The sequence below is a fragment of the Leucoraja erinacea genome, chromosome 15 (assembly GCF_028641065.1).
Source record: "Leucoraja erinacea ecotype New England chromosome 15, Leri_hhj_1, whole genome shotgun sequence".
Taxonomy (NCBI): Eukaryota; Metazoa; Chordata; class Chondrichthyes; order Rajiformes; family Rajidae; genus Leucoraja; species Leucoraja erinaceus.
The window spans coordinates 9837383-9863226 of NC_073391.1; the positions used below are offsets into that span (position 1 = coordinate 9837383).

Consider the following 25844-nt stretch of genomic DNA (forward strand, 5'->3'; position numbering starts at 1 on the left):
ACAAATGGAGACCATAGTGAACCTTTGTGCTCAGCAGGGGTCTTGGTATGAGACTGCAGCACTGTGCTGGTGAAGTGCTCATGGAATGCGGAGTCCGGGTGTGAGTGCGGGTGTGAGTGCGGGTGTGAGTGCGGGTGCGGGTGCGGGTGTGGGTGTGGGTGCGGGTGTGAGTGCGGGTGCGGGTGCGGGTGTGGGTGTGGGTGTGGGTATGGGTGTGAGTTTGTGTGTGAGTGTGAGTGTGAGTGCGGGTTGGGTGTGGGCCTGAGTGTGAATGTAAGCATAGGTGTGCATATCGATGTCTGTGTTAGTGTGAGTTTGTGAGAGTATGTATGATTATGTGTGTGTGTGTGTGTGTGTGTGTGTGTGTGTGTGTGTGTGTGTGTGTGTGTGTGTGTGTGTGTGTGTGTGTGTGTGTGTGTGTGTGTGTGTGTGTGTGTGTGTGTGTGTGTGTGTGTGTGTGCGCGTGTGTGTGCATGTTTATTATTTAAACAAAAAGAACATTGAAATGATAATGGAATATTGCACTACAAAGGAGTCCTAGTTCAGAACGTCGGTACAAGAACTGTTCCAGAGCCGCTGTCTGAAAAAAGCTCAGAGAATTGCTAAGGACAAACTGCACCCCCTCTACATACACCTGGATCTCCAGCCATCAGGCAAGAGATATCGAAGCATCAAAGCCCGGACTACAAGACTGCAAAACAGCTTCCTACCACAGGCTGTGAGGCTGCTAAACAGTCACTCTGTACTCACAGTCACTTGATTCTGCGGCTTGGCACGGACACTTTAATAGCTGGCATTGGCCACTCAAATCAGCTGCCCCGGACATTTTTATGATTGGTTTATTGTATTTTAACGTTGTGTTTTACCTGCTTTTAACTATTTATTTATACTGTTCCATCAGGGACTGGATTGTTTTTAGTGTTATTATGTGTGAAACGGTTTAAATTTCATGTGCGATGCTCCACTATTCCCTGGGAAACGTCTTTTCATTTTGCACTGTACAACTGTTGCTTGCAAGATGACAATAAAGGTTGATTGATTGATTGATTGATTGATTGTTGAAGCACAAAGGTTCAGTACACAGTTTGGGATGGCTCATAGAACATTGGTTTTGATTGAGAGATACATGGAGATACATGCACCTATACAGGACATTAGTGAGACCCAACCTGGAGGATCTGCATGTATTAGAGTTAGTGCAGTAAATGTTCACTCGGTTGATTCTTCGGACTTATAAAGGAGAATAAAGGTACATGTGTTTAAGACAGAGATGAGGAGGAATGTCTTCTCTTTATAGGTCGTGACTCTTGGGAATTCTGAACTGTGGAGTAAAACCATTGAATACATTGAAAGTGCAGTTTGACAGACACACAAATTAGAAGAGTGAAAGGGTATGAAGAGAGACCAGGAGAGTGGCAAAACATCACAGGCAGTCTTAGATGGGTTGGTAGCCCTGAGAGATGGGCAGAATCTTGCCAAATCAAAAACATTTATTTAATTTTTTTTTTTTCGATGTGGCATTCAGAATAATTAAAACTGAAGCAAATAAATTTGAATTAAATGGATTGAAGGAATGATTTGATAGTTACTATTTCTATGAAAATAATCAACATGTTCACAAAAAATATATGAAATAATTTAATTTTTTTTAATTATTTGTAAGTTACAAAAAACATCTAATTGGAATGTAGATCCTGATCTAGACCAGGCCTGCCAAAAGATTTGAGCGATAATTCTCTGGGATAATTATGGGGAATGCCAGCGAGATTGGGCTCTGGCAGTGGACTCCATGGTGAGTCTGGTAGGAGAGCAGCCTGAGATGTTTGATCTTCCAAACTGTCAGTATATTCTGAACTTGTTCGTTTCATAGAGTGCAGGTGGAAGTTCAGTTTCAGTTTCAGCAACTGAATGTCAACCAGCCCAACTGATGATAATCAGCATGATCTAATTCCTTCTAGTTCAACTTTGGTCAAATGTACTGAAGAAAAGTATGGCCCATGATGGAACATGGCATCTCATAATGTAAATCGTGAATCAGGGTTTCCTTGGTTACAGGCTTACAGGTTTACAGGGTTACAGGGTTACAGGGTTTCCTTTATTGTCATTCAGACCGAAGTCTGAACGAAATTTCGTGCCTGCAGTCATACATACATACAATACAATAAAAAACAACAATAAACACATATTAACATCCACCACAGTGAGTCCACCTAGCACCTCCTCACTGTGATGGAGGCAAAAAGTCTTAGGGCTGCAGTCTCTTTCCTCCTCTTCTCCCTCTGCGCTGAGGCGATACCCCACCGGGCGATGTTAAAACAGTCCCATGGCTCAATCACCGCGGCCCGGTGTGGTCGAAGCCGCCGTCCACCAGTCCCGCCGACGCAGCCGCTGGCTCGCGGCTGAACCCCGGACTCAGGTCACCGCCGCCAGAACGCCGTCCCAGCCACCGGACCACCGTTCCAGCCCCGAGCCGGATCGCCCTCACGTGAGTACTGTTCAGCCTCGCGCCAGGCCGCCCCGACATGGGCGCCGCTCCTCCCTCGGGCTGGGCCGCCCCGACATGGGCGCCGCTCCTCCCTCGGGCTGGGCCCCGACATGGGCGCCGCTCCTCCCTCGGGTTGGGCCGCCCCGACATGGGCGCCGCTCCTCCCTCGGGCTGCGAGCACCGTACCTCCCCGAGCTCGGCCACTCCGACGGGAGCACCGTTCCTCCCTCGTGCTGACCGCCCTCACGGGATCATCACAGCCCCTCACGGAAGCACCGCTCCAGCCCCGAGCCGGACTGTCCTCACGTCAGCGAGCTCAGGGCGAGTCCTGGCGGGCTCTGCCTCCTGAGCCTCGAGGTCGCCAGCTCCGCCATTAGGCCTCAGGGCAGACGGAGGCAGAGAAGGGGGATACGACAAAAAAGTTGCATTCCCCCGCAGGGAGAGACAGCAAGCCCTGTTTCAACCCCCCTTCCCCCCACCCCCAAAACACAAACTAAAAACCAAAAACTAGACTAACCAAAACGAAAAAAAACAACACAAAAAAGCAAAAACAAACGGACTGCAGGTGAGCTGCTGCTGCCAGCGGTCTCATCCAGCTTGAAAAATATGTGTGCCCAATCTTGTTAGAAGCACAAGTTGACAATTGGGTTGGATCAACTCGCTATTATCTCCTTAAATAATGACATTTTAAATAAAGGGATGTAAAAAAAGATCACATGAAAAGAGTTAAATTAGTAAAAGGAATTGACTGTATGTACTGTATGAGATAAACCAGTTTAGATTTTGTATTCTTAGCAGTTAATCAAAAAATATCACATTTTTTAAGATGGTGCTAATAACTATCAAAATTGCATCAGATTAATCGTCAATTAATGTGCAAATCTAGCCATTTCTTAACATTAGCAGGGAGACGAAAGATAACATATAATTTAATGGCAACTAATTAGCAATGTTACAAAATTTTGAGATTTAAAAAATCAAGTCTGCAATTTATCCCATCAGATAAAGCATAACAATAAGTTTAATTTGACACCAAATTCACTTTCATATCTCAAGTATTAAAAAAGTTATGACCATTTTCATACTCGGAAATTAGCATCTTGTTCCCTATTGATTTTCAATGGACATTACAAAAAAGCTGTGATCTTGGATAATCAAAAGCCCATTTCTTAAGGAAAGATTAACATTTTTAAATAGCCTAAGTGTCCAAAGATTATTCACAAATAATTCACAATATAACATGATTTTTATATCTAATTTACATTAATTTATAGGCCAAATGGAAGGAATTTAGTGTTCAATTGCTGTAAATAAATGCCCATTTAAATCGGCTTTCTAGTGGGTTCATGTGGAACGCGCTGGTTTAGAACGTTGACATAGCGCTGGATTAGTGCCCTCAAATGCCGAGAAAAATACTGCGGGATATAAAAAGCCCAAAATGAACTATTCGTTATAGATAACTTGATATATAGGGTTATATATATGCCCCATTTAATGTAAAAATAAGGTACATACCTTTAATTGTTTGCTTTATAAAACCCTGGGGCTGCGAGAGGTTGCGGAATGAAACAGTAATTTTAAAACTATTAGAACTATATTATCGAGGCCTATAAAACTAATAATACCTTTTGCGACCGGGTCTTGCAGCGATTTTTCGTTAATGATTTACTAGGCTGAACATGTGCGATTAGTACAGCCTAGTAAAAATCGCGTTTTAAACCCGCCCCCTCCAAACAGCGCCAAAATCGCGGCCATGGCTGAGGGCAGATTCCCAATGACGATTCAGGTAGGTTTTGTAACATACCTAAACTAATCTAAACTGATCAGCACATTTTGGAGCATCAAGTTTAACCCTTAAATCCTTGACTTTGCTGTCTGATTTGCATATGAATGACAACATGTACCTTTAACACATGTAATTTTTCTATAAAGTCAATCTTATAATTTCTTTAATCTGAACTACAGTGTTTAACATAGTTTTTGATCATCATTTTGGTCTGCTTCTTGACCTTCTATATGTGAGTACTCAAGTATTTCTAAAGCAGGGTTTTTAATAACCATTGTGCATCATTAGGTCTATTTCACAAGCCTACAACCTGCATTTTTTTCATCTATGACTTTGAGACTTGAGACATCCATGCCTACTGATTATACATTTTGGGGTGATTTAACTACAACTGGCTGCCTGAAACCAATGAGATTGGATTGAGATTTATATTTCATTTGATTCTTCTAACTATTGAAATCAATATCTCTATCATTCATTGAGATTCCAGATGCACCATCATTAGGCTTGCAGTAACTAAGGCAATCAAAAATAATAGGCCTGGATATTGCACCAGTGCATCTGATTACCTAAACTCATATTGGGTATGAAATTGGAGTATTCCTTGCAATTCAAGTCAGGCATCCCAAGTAGAATTCCATTGACTTTGAAAGCATCACATTCAAAATATTGTATTTTGAAATAAATGAATTGAGGGAATGATTTGAGAGTTACATTTAAGGTGAAGCTAAATGCCTACCTAAGGGAAAGGGAATAAAACAAACATGTTGTCAAGATGAGATGTGCTAAGGAGCAAGTTTCAAATGATGCCTAGACCTATGGAATCTTGAAAGTGGCACAGTGGCAAAGCTAATTGAGTTTCTCCCTCAAAGCTTCAGTAACACAGGTTCAATCCTGATCTCTGTGGACTTAGCATGTTCTCACCTAAATTGCCCGTGGTGCTCCAGTTTCCTCCCACATCCTTAAGGCAAGTTAGTCGGGAGGTTACTTGGCCACTGTTAAGGGGCTGTCCCACTGTACGAGCTAATTCAAGAGTAATTCTCCCGAGTTTCCCCTGATTCGAACTCGGAGAATTACGGTAATAGCCGCTCGTAGGTACTTGGGCTCTCGTGGACATTTTTCAACATGTAGAAAAATCTTCACGACACTTCCCGAGCTTACCGCATTTCCCGAGTACCTGCTGGTAGCGTTACGAGCCGCTAAGAGACGTCCCGAGCTCCGATGTATCTGCTACGTACATTCTACGTACTTACCACGAGTTTGATTTATTTTTAAACTCGGGAGAGCACTTGAATTAGCTCGTACAGTGGGACAGCCCCTTAAATCCTCCCTAGTACTGATAGGTGGTAGAATATTGCGGAGAGTTAATGGGAATGTGGGGAAAGTAGTTCATAGGAAATATTGATAGTGGAACAGCATTGCTCTAAGAATCAATGTGGTCGCTATGGGCAGAATGGATTTCTTCTATGTTGCAACAAAGTATGAATAATAGACATTTCTGTTATTGAAAAAAATGAGAAAGTGTCAATCTCCAGTGTTGATAGCAACATCAAAGAAAACGTACAAATGAAAATCAAGAATTAGCAATATAACTATTTTGAGGTGGAGCTTTAAACACATATAACATATAACCATATAACCATATAACATGTAAAAGGATAGTAAGATTGACAGAATAAGATTAATTCATTTAATAATTTATAAAAAACTAATTTTTTGTTTTTAAATCTGTTACCTTAAATTATGTTTGTTTCTTGAAAGGATTTTGCAAAGTTGTTGTGATCTATGGTGTTAATTTCACCTAAGTTCTTAGAATCTAAGCATGCCGGTTCTCAGCTGGAAAGCTACACTGCTTAATCTGTATGCTGACATTCCTGTTCGCGAAGTTAAGCATTGTAGGTGAATTGAAATTATCTCAAACAGGAGCAAAGACTTATGTATTCTTCCCAACCACTTTGTCACATGCTCAAGACATGTGAAACCAATATAAACTGAGTTTTACTTCTGTGTATACATTAGAGTCTATCTGTAATGAATATGCCATACATTAAAAATATTCTTAAAATAGGGGTTTCAGAAGTAATTCACCGCATGCCATTGCAAGTATGGTGTGTCAAGATCAGTGTGGCTTAAGAGCCTGCTGATTTCCTTCCTTGCAATCTTTCATGTTGCACCATTTCAACTATGTAATAGACAAACAGCAATCAATGTAATTGTCAATCCATCAAGGAAATATTAATTTTCATGAAGTAATCCATGCATATGGGCCAAATGCAGAGATGTGGAGTAAAGATGAGTCGACCAGTGATTAATTTGGTGGAAAAGACGAAGGATTCCTTCCTCTGTCTGAATGGTCTCACATTCAAGTAGGTATATAAAATAAGAATTGCAAATGGAGAAAGCTAAATTTGTCATTGCAAAGCTGGATTGCATTTAGGAGCAAATCTAACAATGTGTTTCAAAATACAAATAAAGATTGGTCACAGATGTAATGCTCAATCAAATTGTATTATGCGAGCAATATTCTTTACACATTTTATACGTCAACATTCTTTTATATTTTTTATGACTTTGAGAGGTTTTATATGTTTCAGCATTGACATCATTAAGAGTGTTACAGTTTCACAACGGTAGTAACATTATTAATTATAATCAATTTATGTTCCATTGTGCACTCTTTATCTGAATGGAACATTTCTCCTGCAGGAAAGATAATTTTGCTTTTTTTGGTGGGAACTCACAGAATAACAAAATGTATAAAAATGGCTTTTGTTAAAATCTGACTGTGCACTTTAACCACATGTGATTTATTTCTATTACAAATCTCAAATTGTGGAGTACAGAGGCAAATAAATAAATTATGGGTCTTTGTCCCAAACAATGGAGGGCACTGTATACATAAAGGAAACACATAGAGTAACTAAGCAAACAATGTCCATCTGAAGAGTTGAGTCATACAGCACAGAAACAGGCTCTTCGGCCCAACTTGTCCATGTAGCCCAAGCTGAACTGGTACCATTTATCAAATAGTATACAGAGACAAAACTGATGCCCAGCAGAAAAACTACATAACAATGAAATACTATAATATTAGTACAAAATCTTAACTTATAGAAATTACAAGGGGTTATAAAAGAGTGGGCAAATAAATAATTGATATTTTTTTTGTGGACTAGTTATGGAACAGTATTGCTTTTTGATGGTTGGAAAAGTGAGGTATTAATTTCACAGAGTGAATTTAAGAGGAGTTGCTTCAGACATGGCCATTTACTTGTGGACAGAAGGAAGGTAATATAACCTAAGGAGTTGGGATAGTGGAGATACTCGGTGAATTTCTTGGTCGAAGAAATCAGTCAAAGAGGAATTTTCCTCAATTCCATTTGCTTTAATACGTCAGTAAGAAAATGAGTTTTTATTTTGTTCACTACAATAGCAGGTAAATAATATGATTAGGGAGTGCCCAGGTAGAAACTTACTACTGCTGAGCCAAAAAGGTATCATTAAGCTAATATTTTAATGACAGTCTTGTTTCCTTCTTACACTATTGAAAGATTGGGCAATTAAATCTTTTAGATTACTGCTGATAGTTTATGGATCATGACTGTGATTTTTATTTGCTCTAAGGATTTAATTAACATTTTTGTGATAGAATTGATTGCCCATTCTAGTTTCCACCGGGTCAACAATGTCCCCGATAAAACGTGGGAATAGAGTCTGGTAGTCATATGTCGTTAAATCAACATACATTTATTTCAATGAACCATGAATCATTCGGCAGAGTTCACGGGAAACTGATAGAAGCCACACACTGTTATATCATGATACAAGATGTGACTACCCGCCTACCAGAAAACTTAACAAGAGGAGATCACGAAAAGGAGAATTCTATGGTCAATTTTGGATAAATATTATTGCTAATAAAAATGAATAGGAAAATTAGTTTTCATAATTTATTTTTGGTTTAAAATTGACAGGCCCAGGTACAATAGCACTTCCATAATAATAATTTAAAAAACTACTACCATTAATTTGACAGTAGGATCTCCCTACACTGTCTGTTTGTGCCTAATAAATACTGAGCTCTAACAATCACAGGCGATATATTTAACCAAGGCAAGTGTAACACCAGTCATGGAATTTTAGCAACCATAACGCATCAGATTTAGGTTATAAGCCAGCTAACCAATTAATTGCGATGAAAATGAATTTATTCCCTCTGAATGCACTGAGGTTTATAATTTACGAAAAGGACGATAGTCTTATGAGGGAAAATGGTAAAAGTAGAACATAGAACATAGAAAAGTACAGCACAAGAACAGGCTCTAAGGCCCACAATGTCTGTGCCAAACAGAAATATCATAATTCTCTTCCCAGCAAGAACAAAGAAAGGGTGTTTTCAACTTTAAAGTGTCTTTAATCTGAAAACCTTCAAAAAATGTTCTACACCTGTACATGACCAAAATACCTTTGCTTATTAATGCCAAGGTCGGCCACATTGCATTTCTTCACATGCATTCCTGTGGCAGCAGGAATAAAGGTTAAATAAAAGAGAAATATTAGTTCTGTTACATCTATAGAACTTTACAGGAAGATTAAAGGACACAAAGTGCTGGAGAAACTCAGCAGGTTTCAGTAACGTTCAAGTCGAGACCCCTCTTTGGACTGATTATATGGTGGAGCGAAGAAAGCGGGAAAAGGTAGGAAAGAACTGCAGATGTTGGTTAAACCGAAGATAGACACAAACACCTGGAGTAACTCAATGGGACTGGCAGCATCCCTGAAAAGGAATAGGTGACATTTCAGGTCGAGACCCTTCTTCAAACTTGACCAGAAACTCACTTATTCCTTCTCTCCATAGATGCTGTCCAAGCCACTGAGTTGCCCAAGCTTTTTGTGTCCATCTTTGGAAAAAGGGATGGCAGGACAAAGCGTGGCAGGTAATACGTCGACACAGGTGAGGGGGATCTTTTGACAGGCGATTGGAACAAGATACATTTGCTTGGGTTGTATTGCTGTCCTGATAAGGAGCAGATATATCCTACCTGGGGTGGGTGTGAGAGTTGTGACTTTAATTGCTGACAACCTCTCGATCAACATGGATTAATGGCTGGCTGCCCCACTGTAAAGGTGAGAAGACACCTCCCTTTGGGAGGCTGGAGAATATTACTGAGGTTTGAAGATAAACCGACTGGGTCAGGAGCTCCCACTGCAGTGACCGAAGCAGCTCCGTGTACAATCAGATGAACTCCAAGATTTCCACCCTTTGATGCATGGGATTGGAGTCTGAATGTGAAAAAACAATCTCTAATCTCTGTTCATTCGTGGAGCTTGTCCCTGCAACCGTAGAGGTCCCAAATGCGGTCAAGGATGGAGAGGTCAAACCTTGATGGTGAGCATTTCTGCTCTGGGTTATACCATGGGAATGTTAGCACAGACTTGTTCCCAAGCAGTTTTATTACGTGCAAACCTGAACCAGCCAACGCCTTTGGCAATGATAAGATCAAGTGTACTGTGGATTAACAGCTGGAAACTGTTTAGAAAAAGGATCTTAAAGGAACTTAAAATTCAGTGTTTGATATTACCAAATATACAGACTTGCTCATCGAAACACATCATGTAGTCTCTCCACAAGATATTGAAATGTTGGGATAGGTCAAAGAAAAGTAACAGTTCTTGTCTAAGAATCACAGCGGGGAGATGTGGTTAAAAACAAAACAATCTGAACACACATAACATTCATGATAAGACATGAATTGATGCACTAATAGAAAAAACTGGCTGTGATCAAAATAACTATTACATAGGGGAAATAAATTGGGTAACAGTGGCAGTGAGGCATGCAGAGGACCAGGGCAGATAGGAGGAGAGAGAAAGGGAGTATGGGTTCCCTGAAATTCGAGAATTTTATATCCTTGCCTTTGGTTGTAGACTATTCAGGTGGTGATTGAGAAGCTGTTTCTCTACTTTATGTTTGGCCTTGGAGGTTGGAGGACAGATAAATCCGTGTGGGAATAGGAATGGGCATTGAAATGGCTTGCAACAGAGAGCTCAATAAGGTCATTGCATGTCTTCAGCAAAGTGGTCGCCCAATCCATGCTAGGTCTTACCAATGTAGAAGAGGCCACATCGAGAGCATGAATGCGACGAGTTCAGTTGGAGCCACTGCATCTTAACCTCTGTGTCCTCTAGAGGGGCCGTTTAGGTCCTGAATGGTCGTGTGGGATGAGGAGTGGGAACAGCTGTTCCTTCTACGGTTGCAGGGAAAGTGCATGGGAACAGGGAGAGATGGGTGGGCAGGGCTGAGTAAACCAAGGAGTAAACACAGATAGAGTCATCTCTGTGGAAAGTGGAAAGGGCCGGGGAGAAGATGTGACTGGTGGCGATATCGTGCTGCAAATGACAGAAATGGTGAAGAGTGTTATGCTATATACCGTGGATGAAGGAATGAGGTTTAGATTTAGATTTATTATTGTCACAGGCAAAGGGTGGTTAAGGTGGCGCAGCGGTAGAGTTGCTGCCTTACAGCGCTTGCAGCGCCGGAGACCCGGGTTCAATCCAAACAACGGGTGCTGTCTGTACGGAGTTTCTACATTCTCCCCGTGACCGCTTGGGTTTTCTCTGAGATCTTCGGTTTCCTCCCACACTCCAAAGACGTACAGGTATGTATGTTAATTGGCTTGGAATAAGTGTAAATTGTCTCTAGTGTGTGTGGGATAATGTTAATGTGCACAAATCGCTGGTCGGCTCAGACTCGGTGGGCCAAAGGGCCTGTTTCCGCTCCGTATCTCTAAACTAAACTCTAAACTCTAAACCAACTCCGTCACTATCCTGTCTGACGTGAGAGCGGAGGTGTGGGAAATAGAGGAAACTGTTCCCTCAACCACTGTTTTCTGAAAATGGAGGGCATCTCAAGTTGTTACATTTCGCCCTATCAGACATATTCCCTTTGTTCTCACCATTCCACCCTTACCTTCACCTCAACAGAAAATTAACTTGTTTCCTCTCTTTCCCAGTTCTGATGCAGGGTTCCGGACCTGAAACATGAACTGTATATCCAACTTACTGTCTGACCTGCACAGTGTTTAGAACATTTTCTGTTTTGTATTCAGATATCTGCCAGCTGCAGTTATTATTTTAATTTATTTTGCATGCTTGCTTTGATAGCTTCTTGAATAATGAACCAGATATATTTCAAATCCAAAAAAAGTTTATTTAGACCTTAAACATCAGAAATTTCCCAAATGTTAGCCTGTTATTTTTTTATTTCTCGGTAGCTACTGTGATACACAATAGTACAAAACCAGTGATCCACTTTTGCTCATTAAGTACAGCAATGGTACTTAACACACTTTAGAGGTATCTTGATGACAAGCTTAGTTGAGTTTAGTTTAGTTTAGAGATTCAGTATGGAATCAGGCCCTTCAGCCCACTGAGTCCATGCTGACCATCGATCACCCGTTCGCACGAGTTCCATGATATCCCACTTTCTCACCACTCACGACATACTAGGGGAAATTTTGTTTAGTTTCGTTTAGAGATACAGGCCCTTCGGCCCACCGAGTCCGTGTCAACCAGCGATCACCACACATTAACACTATCCTAGGGACAATTTATACATACACCAAGCCAATTAACCTACATATCTGTACGTCTTTGGAGTGTAGGAGGAAACCAAAGTTTTCTAAGAAAATCCACGCAGACACAGGGGAGACAAGTACAGACAGCACCCATAGTTGGGATCAAACCCGGGTCTACGGCAATGCATTCGCTGTAAGGCAGCAATTCTACCGCTGCCGCCACCTTGCCGGAAATTTACAGAAGCCAATTAACCTCCAAACCCGTCTTTTGGATGTGGGAGAAATCTGGAGGAAACCCACGTGGTGACAGGGAGAACATGCAAACTCCACACAGACAGCACCCGAGATCAGGATCGAACCCGGGTCTCTGGCGCTGTGAGGCTGTGCCTCTAGCAGCTGCGCCACTGTGTCACAAATATTTCTCTCAGGGATGTCTTTTAGGAAATGCCCGCTGTATTTTCAAGTTTGTACATTATTATTTCCAGTACATTACAAACAATTTTTATTTATATGTTTTTGCAGCACGTTGCATTTGGAGAATTCATGACCCTTTCACACAAAGTTATTGGTGATTATTAAGAAAAGAACAGTGCACACCTTACTCTTTTCTTGTTGAAGCTCGATTTGGATGTCAGTCAGTTTGGCCCTGAGCTCTTCATTAGCAGCTTGCAGAGTGGCAAAGGCTTCAGGCTTGTCTCCCTTACCTCGGCTGCCAGCACCCTTCTTTGACATTGTGTGCTTCTGTGTTCCAGAGGGTAGAAACCCAGGCAGAGAGAACTCTCCCTTCCCCAGCTGGAGACTTCTCTTCTCTCTCTACTTTCGTCTACATTTTCATTTCCACCTTGAAAATAAAATCAAAACATGGCACGTTATTTTCTCTCTCCCTCTTCCGCGGGGATTTCAGCTTCAAAGGACAATTGGAATATGCCAGCGGTTCTTAATGGTAAATGTCAACGCAATTAAAAGATAATCATGAAGGAAAACAAAAAGCTTACCCAATTGTCTGAACATCACACACAAATACCTGCAGGATTACTACTTTCATCTTCTCAGCAGGTAGAGCTTACAGGTAAATCAAAGTACTATTAACTCCAAATGTATTTTCAAAGTTAAGCCCTTGTCCCATTTTCCCGAGTTACTCACGAATTCTCCCGAGTTTTCCCCTTGATTCAAACTCGGAGAATTACGGTAAAAGCCAGCCGTGGGTACTCGGGGCTATATTTTTTACTCGTGGACATTTTTCAACATGCTGAAAAAACGTCCTGACTTGTTTGATGCCCCGAGTACCTGCGGCTGGCATTACGAGCCGCTACTAAATATCTACGGACTCCTACGGCCTCCTACGGACATTCTCCGAGTTTGAATCAAGGGGAAAACTCGGGAGAATTCGTGAGTAACTCTGGAAAGTGGGACAGGGGCTTTACTGTCTGTTTTTAACTTTGTCTTTGGTTTGGTAACATTAGAGCCTGGCAACAAAAGCGAATTGGTACCCTCGTAAATCCATATATGGTGATTATGCTTGAAAGCTTCGCTATTGTAACTTCAATAGATAGTTTAGTTTGATACAATGCAGAAACAGGCCCTCTGGCCCACCGAGTCTGCACCGACCAGCGATCCCCACACATAGAGTAACTAAATATATAATTTCCAAACCTTTCTCTTCTTCTGTCAGATAGGCAGGAGAGAATTATACTCCACGAATTTAACAACCTTACCAAGTCAATCCCTCAACTATAATATTAATCAAATAATAACATCAAAGATATTGATTTACGGGCTTAAGTCTGCCTTTATAACCATTTTTTTTTATTGAAACAAGTGATAACTGGGTTTCTTCTTCTGTACAAAATTTTAACAGTTGCTTTCTATCGATCCAAACTGAATTCAGTATTTAGACAGTGCTGAATATGATTTCCTTGGCCATGCAGTGTGGTGTGTTCAACAGTCATTGCATTCCACACCAATGAAAAGATTAGCCATGGGCCTGCTGCATGGAAAATCAATACTGCCTGAGACATAAGGTGTCTGTTGTTACTGAATCAGCTTTACACAAGGGAAGACCTCTGCTACTGTACAGGTGTAGAGCAAACAAATGAAGTCAAGTTGGGATTGGTGGGGGGAGTGGAGGAAGAGGGAAGGGGAGGAGGTTGAGAAATGGCCGCCAAAGGTCACAGGTAGGGGTGGCAGCAAATGCGCACGGTCACCGGTCATGGAGTAGTCTATGAGATGCCAGTGGGAAGATTGGATTGAACAACTGAAGAGCTGAGAATTCAGATAATAGTTGTGATCTTAAGCTAGATGTGGCTCAGTGCAGGCATCTGAGTTTCTAGGAAAGCAAAGCGCGGCACAGTGGCGCAGTGGTAGAGTTGCTACCTTGCAACGCCAGAGACGCGGGTTCGATCCCGACTGTGGGTGCTGTTTGTACGGAGTTTGTACGTTCTCCTCGTGGCCGTGTTTGTTTTCTCAGAGATCTTCAGTTTCCTCCCACATTCCAAAGATGTACAGGTTTGTAGGTTAATTGGCTTGCTATAAATGTAAGTTGTCCCTAGTGTGTGTAGGATAATATTAGTGTGTGGGGATCGCTGGTCGCTGCGGACTCGGTGGGCTAAGGGACCTGGATCTCTAAACTAAACTAAACTAAACTAAACAATGAGACTACCTGAGTTGGAACCTAGTGATGGACTGCATTATTTGTAGGTGATCACATTTAAATCATGCAGAAAAAGTCCATACGAACATGTTGGAAACAAAAATAAAGATTACTGGAAGGATTCATGATTAAACGGTCCCCTAGATCTGAAATACCAATTCTTATTTCTCTCTCAATTATGCTGTTTGACCTAAACTTTCTATTTTGTTTCAGGTTTCTGCATTTTTTTGGCTTTAACATGTTGGAAATGGTTCTGCATAACTTGCCTACGCCTGGTGCAAGGCACCCCAGTGGGTATTGAAAATGAGTCATGGAAGAGTCATTCAGCAGAAAGTAGGCCATTTGGCCCACTAAATTCGCGCTGATTATCAGGCACCCCTTAACACTAATTCTATATCATTCCCTCCGCTTTCCCATCACCCTCCCCTCCCCCAATTCTGCCATTCACCTGCAAAATAGGTCTAACTAACCTTGGCCAATTAACCTTCCAACCAATATATCAAAGTTTTCAAAGGACTTTATTGCCACATGTACCAATTAAGGTACAGTGATATGTGAATAGCCATATGAAAAAAAAGCAACAAGACACACAACTGCATAAAAGTTAACATAAACATCCACCACAGCAGATGGGCTTATGAGCCAGGACGGTGAGTTAGTTTCCAGCATTTTCTGTTGTTATTTCAGTTTTCCAGCATCTAGATTTTTGTACCAGTAAATACCACATTCATCCCAAGAAATACTAAATACTTTGCTGCTTTGAACTAAAATAAATCTTTCTGTTGGTGTTATTGCTGCAATTGTTTTGCCTGTAACCATCCAGGGACTAGATGGAAGCAGTATTTTTCATCAGTTGAGGAAATAATTTACTATAGTTTATCTAGTTTATCTTTTTTATTGTCATATGTACTGATGTACAGTGAAAAGCTTTTGTTGCGTGCTAACCAGTTAGTGCAAAGACAAAACATGATTACAATCGTGCCATCAAAGATAGTCTGAGGGTCACCAATGAAGTAGTGCTCTCCAGTTGTGGTGGGATGATTCAGTTGCCTGATAACAGCTGGGAAGAAACTGTCCCTGGATCTGGAGGTGTACGTTTCACACTTTTATGCCTTTTGCCCGATGGGTGATGGGAGAAGAGGGAGTGGCCAGGATTCAACTCGTCCTTGATTATGCTGCTGGCCTTGCCGAGGCAGCACGGGGTATAAATGGAGTCAATAGAACTGAGGTTGGTTTGTGTGATGGTCGGGATTGTGCCCACAATTCACAATTTACAATTCCCATAATAAGTCATGGGTTCATCTGAAGTTTATTCGGTTATATAATTACCTTTTTGTATAGTAAGGTTTTTTTGCTTGGCCTCATTGCTTGTAATATACTTCGGCATATCCTCGGTGTATGAACAAATGGATTAAAGGCAGATACATGTTTGAATGTGCCTATAGGATGTAAATGATATATGCTGACAAGTAAAATCTTGCAGTATTATGAATAAAAGAATATACTTCATAGAGTAATGTATGTTATGGGTAATTTTTCTTATCAGATAATAAAAAGTATAGAATGAGAAAATTAGCAGTAAACCACAAAAAGAAACAATCCAGATTCATGCGGTGAGCAGTTACCTGACTACAAATTGGTTCATTTATGATCTGTGGTAGACAAAAGTGCTGGAGAAACTCAGCGGGCGCAGCAGCATCTATGGAGTGGAGGAAATAGGCCAAAACCTAGCGCACTTTTGTCTACCTTTGATTTTCCAGCATCTACAGTTCCTTCTTAAACATTTATGATCTGTGTTTCGATAAGTGCTTCAAGGTCCGTCACCACCTAAATGCTGAATAATTTGACCTTCAAAATAATGGCAGTAACATTCTTAAGATGGATAGACATTGAATACATGAACTGCTGTTCCCATCACAAATTGATTTCTATCTTGCTGATCAGTATGAACATTTTTCAAAAGCCTATTGTCCCTCGAAGATGGTTGCCATTCATGACTAAAATAACTGCATCCACAGTGGTGTGAATCTGATGTGAGAAGGAAAGAAATGGCAAGCAATTCCGATAAAAAGATATTACATATGTTCATCAGAATGTAATATTGAAAAAATCATCTGTAATTATAGCAGTCAAAGGTACCTATCTCTGTAGCACAGAACAAAGCCTACGTCAGGATATATGTCTTCTTCTTGCGTATGGCGTACACAGCCTAAAGTTGTAGGACAACTTGTTCTATTTGATCTTATTTGATTGTGCACGCCAGGTTGATTGCATTCATCAAAATAGGTTGAAGGTTGCAATCTCCCACCCCAGGACATACGTGAATGTAACATTTGCCATTAACGTGCAGGCAATAACTATATGATACACATTATTTGACATGTTGAGTGTGAGTTAGTCCAATGTAGCAAGTAGCTAGCTACACCACTTGCTGGCCCTCTACCTGTGATAACCTGCAGATACAGTTTGATCCCTAAAGCCAGCTGCTGATTGGCAAAACTGTTTGGAGCATGGGATCTCCCCATCCAAGATGCTTGACCTGTCCCCAGAGATTCATTTTGCAGGAAGGAACTGCCGATGCTGGTTTACACTGAAGATAGGCACAAAATGGTGGTGTAACTCAGAGGGACAGGGCAGCATTTCTGGATAGAAGGAATGGGTGACATTTCGGGTCGAGACCCTTCTTCAGATTGAAGAATGGCCTCGACCCGAAACATCACCCATTCCTTCTGGGTCGAGACCCTTCTTCAGATTAAAGAAGGATCTCAACTTGAAACATCACCCAGTCCTTCTATCCAGAGATGTTGCTTGTCCCACTGAGTTACTCCAGCATTTAGTATCTTTCCCAGAAATACATTGACAGTCAGTTCAGCCTTGCCTCCCAAATAAATGCATGCTGCATCAACTGTCTGACATTCACGACCATTGACTAAAAAATATTTAGCATTATTAAACTATCAATAGTATCAAAGTTATAGGACAAAGGTAATTAAAAAAACAATAACATTTAAATACATTTAGCAATATTAACTCAATTACTTCAAAACTGTCAATTACCTGAAATGTCCCTCACTCACTTGGAATCATTTCTCTAAATGGTAATGAATGACCCGCTGAATTTGAGCCAATGTGTAATGTAGCACAAATTTACTACCCACAATTACAAGCATAACTGGTTGAAGTTACCACTCTGTCTTTGCACTCCAAGAGCAGTCTAATTGAAGAGCGCAATCAGAAAGCGAGAGGTAATATTTCAATGTAGGAAGGAAATGCAGATGCCGGTTTACACTGAAGATAGATACAAAATACTGGAGTAATTCAGCGGGACAGGCAGCATCTCTGGGTAGAAGGAATGGGAGATGCTGCCTGTCCCGCTGAGTGACTCCAATATTTTGAGTCTACCTCTGGAAATATTTCAGGATATTTGGGACTTCTGTCCTCATACAAACTGCCTTCTAAAACAATTTAAACTCTCAATCCGGCCTTTCCAGTAATCAAAAATTGTGTACCCATTCTTAGTGCTTGACTAAAGGTGATTCGAACAAAGGCAGGGGCAGAAATCCCCGGGGGGGGGAGCAGGGGACACACGTCACCCCACCCCCCAGGCAGGGCTGTAGGTTAACCCGCCAAGCCAAGCAGAGTTGAGCTGGATTTAGCGCTGCTTTTCCGCGCTGGCCGTTAGTCTGGGTCGTCATTTCCCATATGAAGAATGCTGAAGCTTCCGAAGCCTTGTGTGCGAGTGTGCGCATGCGCGTGCGGCCGCCAAGAAATTGATCCCCCCCCCCATGTTTTGACCGTGATTTCCATGCCTGAGCAAAGGTATTGCTAAACAAGTAAAAGAAAGACAACAAAGTGCTGAGTTACAGCAAAGCTTGTAAACCTCGTTCCATTGCAGATCTGTACGAATCATACATTGTACATTGTCCTCATAGTCATCATCAATTCTAATTCCTCTGTGTTTCAGGTTGTGAACATTGTCAGAAAATCCAGCGTTTATCGCATATCGCTAATTATTCCTGAGAAGTTAGTGGTGGTGGTGAGACACAAGAGACTGGAGATGCTGGAATCTGTAGAAAAAGAGAAATGACTGGAGGAACTTTGATTAGTAAGGGTGTCAAGGATTATGGCGAGAAGGCAGGAGAATGGGGTTGAGAGGGAAAGATAGATCAGCCATAATTGAATGGCGGAGTAGACTTGATGGGCCGAATGGCCTAATTCTGCTCCTTCAACCTATGAACTTATGAACTCAGGGGGTCAAGAAGCATCTATAGAAGGAAAGCTTTGGGTCAAGACACTAGGGTCAGGACTGATAGTGAAGAGGGAAAGTATCCGTTATAAAGAGGACAGTGCACATGGAGGTTGAACGGAGGCAGAGAGAGCAGGGGACACAGAGGGTAAGGCTTTACCTGAAATTGGATAGGTTGTGGTGAGGTGCTGTCTTCTGGTGAACATTCTGTGGGAATGCTGTGGAGATGGGAGTTAAACACAGTGATGTCCAGTTCCATTGACATCAGTGGAACCGAGTGGGGTGGCCAATTCCACTTCCAGACTACCATCTGTTTAGTGCTGAGGGCACAACTTTATAAATTGTTGGGAGATGTAATGCAATATGTTTCTGTTCAATACATTGTGCCACCGAATAGTATATATGCAGCTTTCAGGCTAGATTTCCTTGCTCAGCAGCTACTGGTGTTAATTAAGATACACAGGGTGATGAAAATCCTGAGGCTCAATGATATAATAGAATGCTGAAGAATATGAAATAGAACCTAAAAAGCTAAGTGACATTAAGTGACTTTAAAAATAAAAAGTTATTCTGCAATATTGACAAATTAGAATACTGGCAGATTAAAGTGGGGGTGAGAGGGGAGTGATAGGGAGGGGGAGGGGGGGGGGAGTTGAGGAATCTCTAAATATGTTAGGTGAATGATATTTATCTGGGCAACTTCAAAACAGGGCAACACCCTGCAGGAATGCAGCCCCTGAACATAGGGAAGTACTAACATCGTTGGGAGAGAAAGGTCATATAATATAGGACATGGCAAGGCTGGTGAGCAGTTCTAACAGAATACTTGCACATCTTCTTTTCATTGTTTCCTCCTCAGTTTGCCGCCTCACTGACAAGTCACAGAGAAGATGGGATTGGTGTGGGAGTGGGAGGTGGACAGTCGAAACATAAATATGTGATTGGTTGAGGTCAGGTTGCCCTGGAGATGAACTGTTATGCCCCTGTCCCGCTTAGGAAACCTGAATGGAAACCTCTGGAGACTTTGCGCCCCACCTACGGTTTCCTTGCGGTTCCCGGAGGTTGCAGGTGGTTGCAGGTAGTGGAAGCAGGTAGGGAGACTGACAAAAACCTCCGGGAACCGCACGGAAACCTTGAGTGGAGCAGAAAGTCTCCAGAGGTTTCCGTTCAGGTTTCCTAAGTGGAACAGGGTCATAAGTGGGACAGGGGCATAAGTGTGCAGTCGGAAGCTGACATAGAAGTTTGATATGTTGCAAATAGCAGATAGAGGTGTGCTCATGGAGAGGGCAAAGAAAAAGCGCTAAATAAGAAAAATATTACAGATGCGAGATCTGCAGCAAAACAATGGCCATTTCCCATATAGAGAGAGAAAGTGAATTATCAGAAGTTGGAGAAGTTAATATTTGATCCTTTCAGTTGCAGCTCAGGAACAAAGTGAATAGACGGAAGCGGAACACATGAAATCAGGCCTGCAAGCTGGTGATCATACATCAACGACACAATAATGGACAAGATGCCTTTTCAATGCACAGAGGTAAAGGGGTGACCTGTTGGAACCGTGGGGCAGTGTAGCTGTAGGAGGTGGTGTTTTGCACATGAAGCAAGCCGCAGACTGGTGTTGTCGGTGGCAATGTAATTAAACTGCTTGTCTCAGCTAACAGCATCATCCAATGCAAACATGAACTCTAAATTTATACATGTAAGAATTCTCTCTCGCAATCCTGAAAGGAGCCAGTGGCAAGGTAGCTGAGGGCTGCAGTGATCTTGACTGAATCAGACAGCGCTGTGCTGCTGTGGCAGTCAGTTCAAGGTCTTACTGTGAAATATTACATGACAATGACAGCCTCCCAAGAGAAGTGCTGCCTCGCTATAAACGGCTCTTTGGAGATATTTTCTTGGGTCTAGACATTCAAAGAGGGAAAGGAGCCCTGCCAACACATAGTTTACTGTCGGGCTTTCCTGGGAATGCAGCTCTCTGAGCCTTCCTTTTGTTGCTATTCGTTCTCCTCCAGGGAGAGGTGAAGCCTCAAAGACACTCCTGATGGGGAAAAAAGGTGTTTTGCCAGAAGTTTCACATGTATTTGTGGCATTGTACTGGCCTCGTACTCAGGGAGAGAAAGGGAAAGGAAGGGTACAAGGGTACTTGAAGTTAGAGAAGTAATCTAAGTAACAAGTCGAACACCAAAACACTTGGTCTTGAGTATTTGTGGACTTACCATTTGTGGATCGAGGTACTCATGAGGTCGGGGTTGGGAACTCCATGTATTGGGAAGGTGGGTAGGTTTACAACTGGAGCTGGGGACAGGGTGTGAGGACTGGGTGCACAGACAGAGCCAGAACACAGGGGATAGATGGACAGGCAGCATCTCTGGAGAGAAGGAATGGGTGACGTTTCAGGTTGAGACCCTTCTTCTGACTAAGAGTTGGGGGAGAAGGAGACTGGAGATATGGAAGGGCGAGCTGTGAAATGACAAATGAAAAGGGGATGAAGATCAAGGAAAATGTAGAACGGCTCATTGTAGGCTGAGAAGAAGGTGACACCGAGTCACACAATCAGAAAAATTTAATCAGGTGAACAGTGAAACTGCTCCGAGAATTAGGATGGGGGGAGGGATGGAGAGAAAGGGAAAGGAAGGGTACTTGAAGGTAGATAAGTCAATATTCATATCATTGGATTGGAAGCTGCCAAGGAGAAATATGAGGTGCTGTTCCTCCAATTTGTGTTGGGCCTCACTCTGACAGTGGGTCAGTAATGTGAGTGGATTTACATAGAAGCTGAAATGGATTCCTGAAATCTGAAACCTATATAGAAATGGTTTTATCGTGGAGGGGTTGAACACTCGTTGTTTGTCATTGTCATGGAGAAGGACCACATAGACCATTTAGTGGACCACTAAAGACCATTGTGATTCACCTACTCTGGTGAATCGAGGACCAGAGGACATAGGTTTAAGGTGAAGGGGAAAAGATTTAATATGAGGGGTACATTTTTCACACAGGTTGATGGGTGTATGGAACAAGCTGCCAGAGGAGATAGTTGAGGCTGGGACTATCCCTACGCTTAAGAAACAGTTAGATGGGTACATGGATAGACAGGTTTGGAGGGATATCAACCAAATGCATGTAGGCACTTGTGTAGATGGGACATGTTGGCCAGTGTAGACAAGTTGGGCCAAAAGGCCTGTTTCCACGCTGTATCATTCTGTGACTCAATAGTGTTCATATATGTTGTTAACATACATCATATACACTAAGAATAACAAGGACAATGTGTAAGGCTAGTGGCTGGATACTTGTGCAAATATGACCAGTGAAGGATATTGCTACTCAAAAAAATTAAATGCAACTAAAATTTGGTTCTGTTTTCCATTCAATAACAATTACAACATATTTAACTAGTACCTTTTATATGATAACCTTAGGCGATAAGAAAGAAAGTTGTGTATTGATGTTGACCAATAATATAATGATTGAGGGTATTATTAAATTATAAAGCTATTGAAAGATTATATACAGGACAAAACTGTGACAGATTAATTTCTGTCATATAAAAGTGTGCTCCCATGTTTCCCACCATCTCCCACCACCCAAGTCATCCTGCTCCATTCCCCTCCTTCATACACCCATCACTGAGTACCACGTGCCTACCCCCCCCCCCCCCCCCCATATACCCATAACTCCCTCCAGCTTTACATTACACTCCTTCTCTCCTCTGCCTATCTGACACGCTTTTGTCTCCTTTTCACTTCTCGCCTTATCACTTACACCACCCATCTGCCAAAGCCCCTCGTCTAAATCCACCTATCACTTGCCAGGCTTTGTCCCACCCCATCTCTTTTCCAGCTTTCTCCCCCATACTCCAATCATTCTGATGAAGATCCCGACCATAACCCGTCCGTTCCCTCTATAGATGAGCTACTGAGTTGCTACAGCGCTTTGTATTTTGCACAAGATTTAAGCATCTGTAATCTCTTGTATCTCCAAATAAGGTTGTCTGATTTAGCCTTAAAAAACCTAAAACTAAGTGTGTTCTAAGTGAAAAGCTAGAAGAAGGTGTACAAAGAGCTAACGATGTACAACGGACATCAGTAGTTGATATGTTATGGGTAAATGTAGAAAATAATCAATATGTTAGTGTAAAACTAACCAATTCAATGCATCATTTCTACACTAAGAGCAGGGTGGTAGTGAGATCTAAAGTAAGTCCAGAGACATGTTTAAATTGAAACTGCTGCAGCTTTTGGTGCTTTTCTTCTTCTGATAGACTATTTGTTGGAATTCACAAGAATCAGTTGCTCTTAGCAAGACTCCTGGGTTCCCCAGCAACTAGAAAATCAATATATTTCTATTTTTAATACCTAGCATTGTACAGAAATGTCATCATTCAACACTAATTAGATTCAAAATTTCCAGAAAATCTATTTGCTGCAAAGAATTATAACAAAGGGCTTTAAATTTGTCTTACAATATGCATTGTTCCAATGTTTCAGCTAGAAAATGGATACTTTCAAAATACATTTTTATATGTTTGTTTTTTAAGATACAGCTCATGTAGAGAATGAATCACATTTAACCTTTGTATTCCAGCCCACACATTTACAGAGAGATGATTTGTTTTTGGAAGCCCTTCATATTCTGAACATCTGCTTTCAGCTAAATAAGAGAGCAGAAGTGATCAGTTACAGAGAATATCCAATGCTGATGAAGGTCTTTCCGTGCACTGGTCAATGACTGGTCAATGGCTGAGTCTTCCCCCTTTGTTCCATGTCTAACTTTTCCTCTGTCCATCTATCCTTTCCTTCACACATGCTGGTTCATCCAAGTGTGGCTTTACGCATTCTACCATTTGACCACTCTCAAAATAAAGACAACCCTTTTCAACTCATTATATGATTTCTCGTTGATTATTTTAAACTGGTGTTGTGGGTCTTCCTGTGTAGAATACTGAACAGCAATAGCAGCAGGGGTCTTGGTAATAAGGGTATTGTATTACACAGAAAAGCTGGAGAAACTCAGCGGGTGCAGCAGCATCTATGGAGCGAAGGAAATAGGCAACGTTTCGGGCCGAAACCCTTCTTCAGACTGATCAGGGGTGGGGGTGGGTGGGGACAAGAAAGGGAAAAGGAGGAGTAGCCGGAAGGCTGGAGGGTGGGAGGAGACAGCAGGGGAGCTGAGGAAGGGGAGGAGACAGCAAGGACTAACAGAATTGGGAGAAGTCGATGTTCATGCCCCCGGGGTGCAGACTCCCCAAACGGAATATGAGGTGCTGTTCCTCCAATTTCCGGTGCTGCTCGCTGTGGCCATGGAGGAGACCCAGGACAGAGAGGTCGGAGGCGGCGTGGGAGGGGGAGTTGAAGTGCTGACACCGGGAGGTCAGCTACGGACCGAGCGGAGGTGTTCGGCGAAACGATCGCCCAACCTCCGCTTGGTCTCACCGATATAGATCTGCTGACATCTAGAGCAGCGGACGCAATAGATGAGGTTGGAAGAGATGCAGGTAAACCTCTGTCGCACCTGGAACGATTGCTTGGGTCCCTGAAAGGAGTTGAGGGGGGAGGTAAAGGGACAAGTGTTGCATCTGCTGCGGCCGCAAGGGAAAGTGCCCGGGGAGGGGGTGGACCGAGAGGGAAGGGAAGAATTGACAAGGGAGTTATGGAGGGAGCTCATCAACAGGGTATTGTATTGCACCTGATTTCATTAACGTATCATTGTATTCATGGATTTTAGCATGACTCCTTTGTTTGGTGAGATGAAGTGTAGACTTAGCGATCGTTTCGCTGAACACTTCTGCTCAGTCCACCTTGGCCTACGCAATGTGCCGGTTGACAAACATTTTAACTCCCTTTCCATTCCCTTACTGACCTTTCTGTCCTGCGCCTCCCCCACCATCAGCGTGAGGACACACACACAAATTGGAGGAACAGCACCTTATATTTTGTTCCTTTTCTCCAGAAATGGTGACTGACCCGCTGGGTGACTCCAGCATTTTGTGTCTATGAAGATAATTATGAGTTGACTTGCACATGCCTTTGTCAGTCTTCGCACAACACAGATTTGATGCAACCACATTTCTCACAAACGCCTCCGTTGCCATGCTGTGAGAACGGAGAGGTTGAGAAGGAGTTTCTTCCCAGAGGCCATTCGGACTGTAAACTCTAATCTCACCAGGGACTAACTTTACTGAACGTGTTGCACAAAGTCCGCGATCATTGCCACTTTTAATTTCACTGCACATCTCATATGTGTATGTGACGAATAAACTTGACTTGACTTGACATCCCACAACACAAAGTGCTATTTAATCATCATTGATCATTGAGAATTACATTTATACGATACAACAGCAATAATCGATTTATTGAAGGACTTTAATTCCCTAACTTAGATGGAAATGTTTTGGCTCCATTGAATCTTTCCATGTGCGCATCTCTGGTAGAGATGGGATTTTGGCTTCTCCACTCAACCGGCATGTTGATAGGGAGGGTCCGAAGAGGGTCTGCAGAGTGGAGAGACTACTGGAAGAGGAAGGAGGAGCAGAGGAAGAAGGAAAAATCTGCAATGAGTCCTCTGGGTAAATATTCACTTTGTACATTCAAGTGAAATGCAGTGCCTGCGGATATCCCACTTCAGTAGAGATGTGTTTACTTTAGTTTAGCTTAGGTTAGGTTAGTTTAGTTTAGTGTAGTTTAGTTTAGAGATACAGCATGGAAACAGGCCCTTCCTCCCACCGAGTCCGCGCGACCAGCGATCCCCGAAAATTAACACTACGCGACGCACATTAGGGACAATTTTACATTTTATACCACGCCAATTAACTTACAAACCTGTATGTCTTTGGAGTGTGGGAGCAAGCCAAAGATCTCGGGGAAAACCCATGCAGGTCACGGATAGAACGTACAAGCTCCGTACAGATACTACCCATAATCAGGATCGATCCCGGGTATCTGGCGCTGCAAGGCAGCAACTCTACTGCTGCGCCACCATGCCGCATATAATCAACCATGCCAGCTGCTGATCACGGTTCATTGCAGTGCGTACCAGACACAACAGCAGCTGTTGAACTGTGTGAGAACCATTTTTTGCTGCAGCTGTAAAGGTGA

At 42.3% G+C, this 25844-nt stretch overlaps 1 protein-coding gene across 3 annotated transcripts in view; it reads right to left on the reverse strand.

Moving 5' to 3' along the window:
• The window catches only part of jakmip3 (Janus kinase and microtubule interacting protein 3), a 240099-nt gene extending 226638 nt beyond the window's left edge, over positions 1-13461 (reverse strand). For all 3 annotated transcript variants that reach the window (XM_055646660.1, XM_055646662.1, XM_055646661.1), the window contains exon 1: positions 12446-13461. In XM_055646660.1, coding sequence (XP_055502635.1) covers positions 12446-12580 — 135 coding nt within the window. In that variant the 5' untranslated portion in view covers positions 12581-13461. The remainder of the gene's footprint in view (positions 1-12445) is intronic.
• Between the last annotated feature and the right edge of the window lie 12383 nt (positions 13462-25844).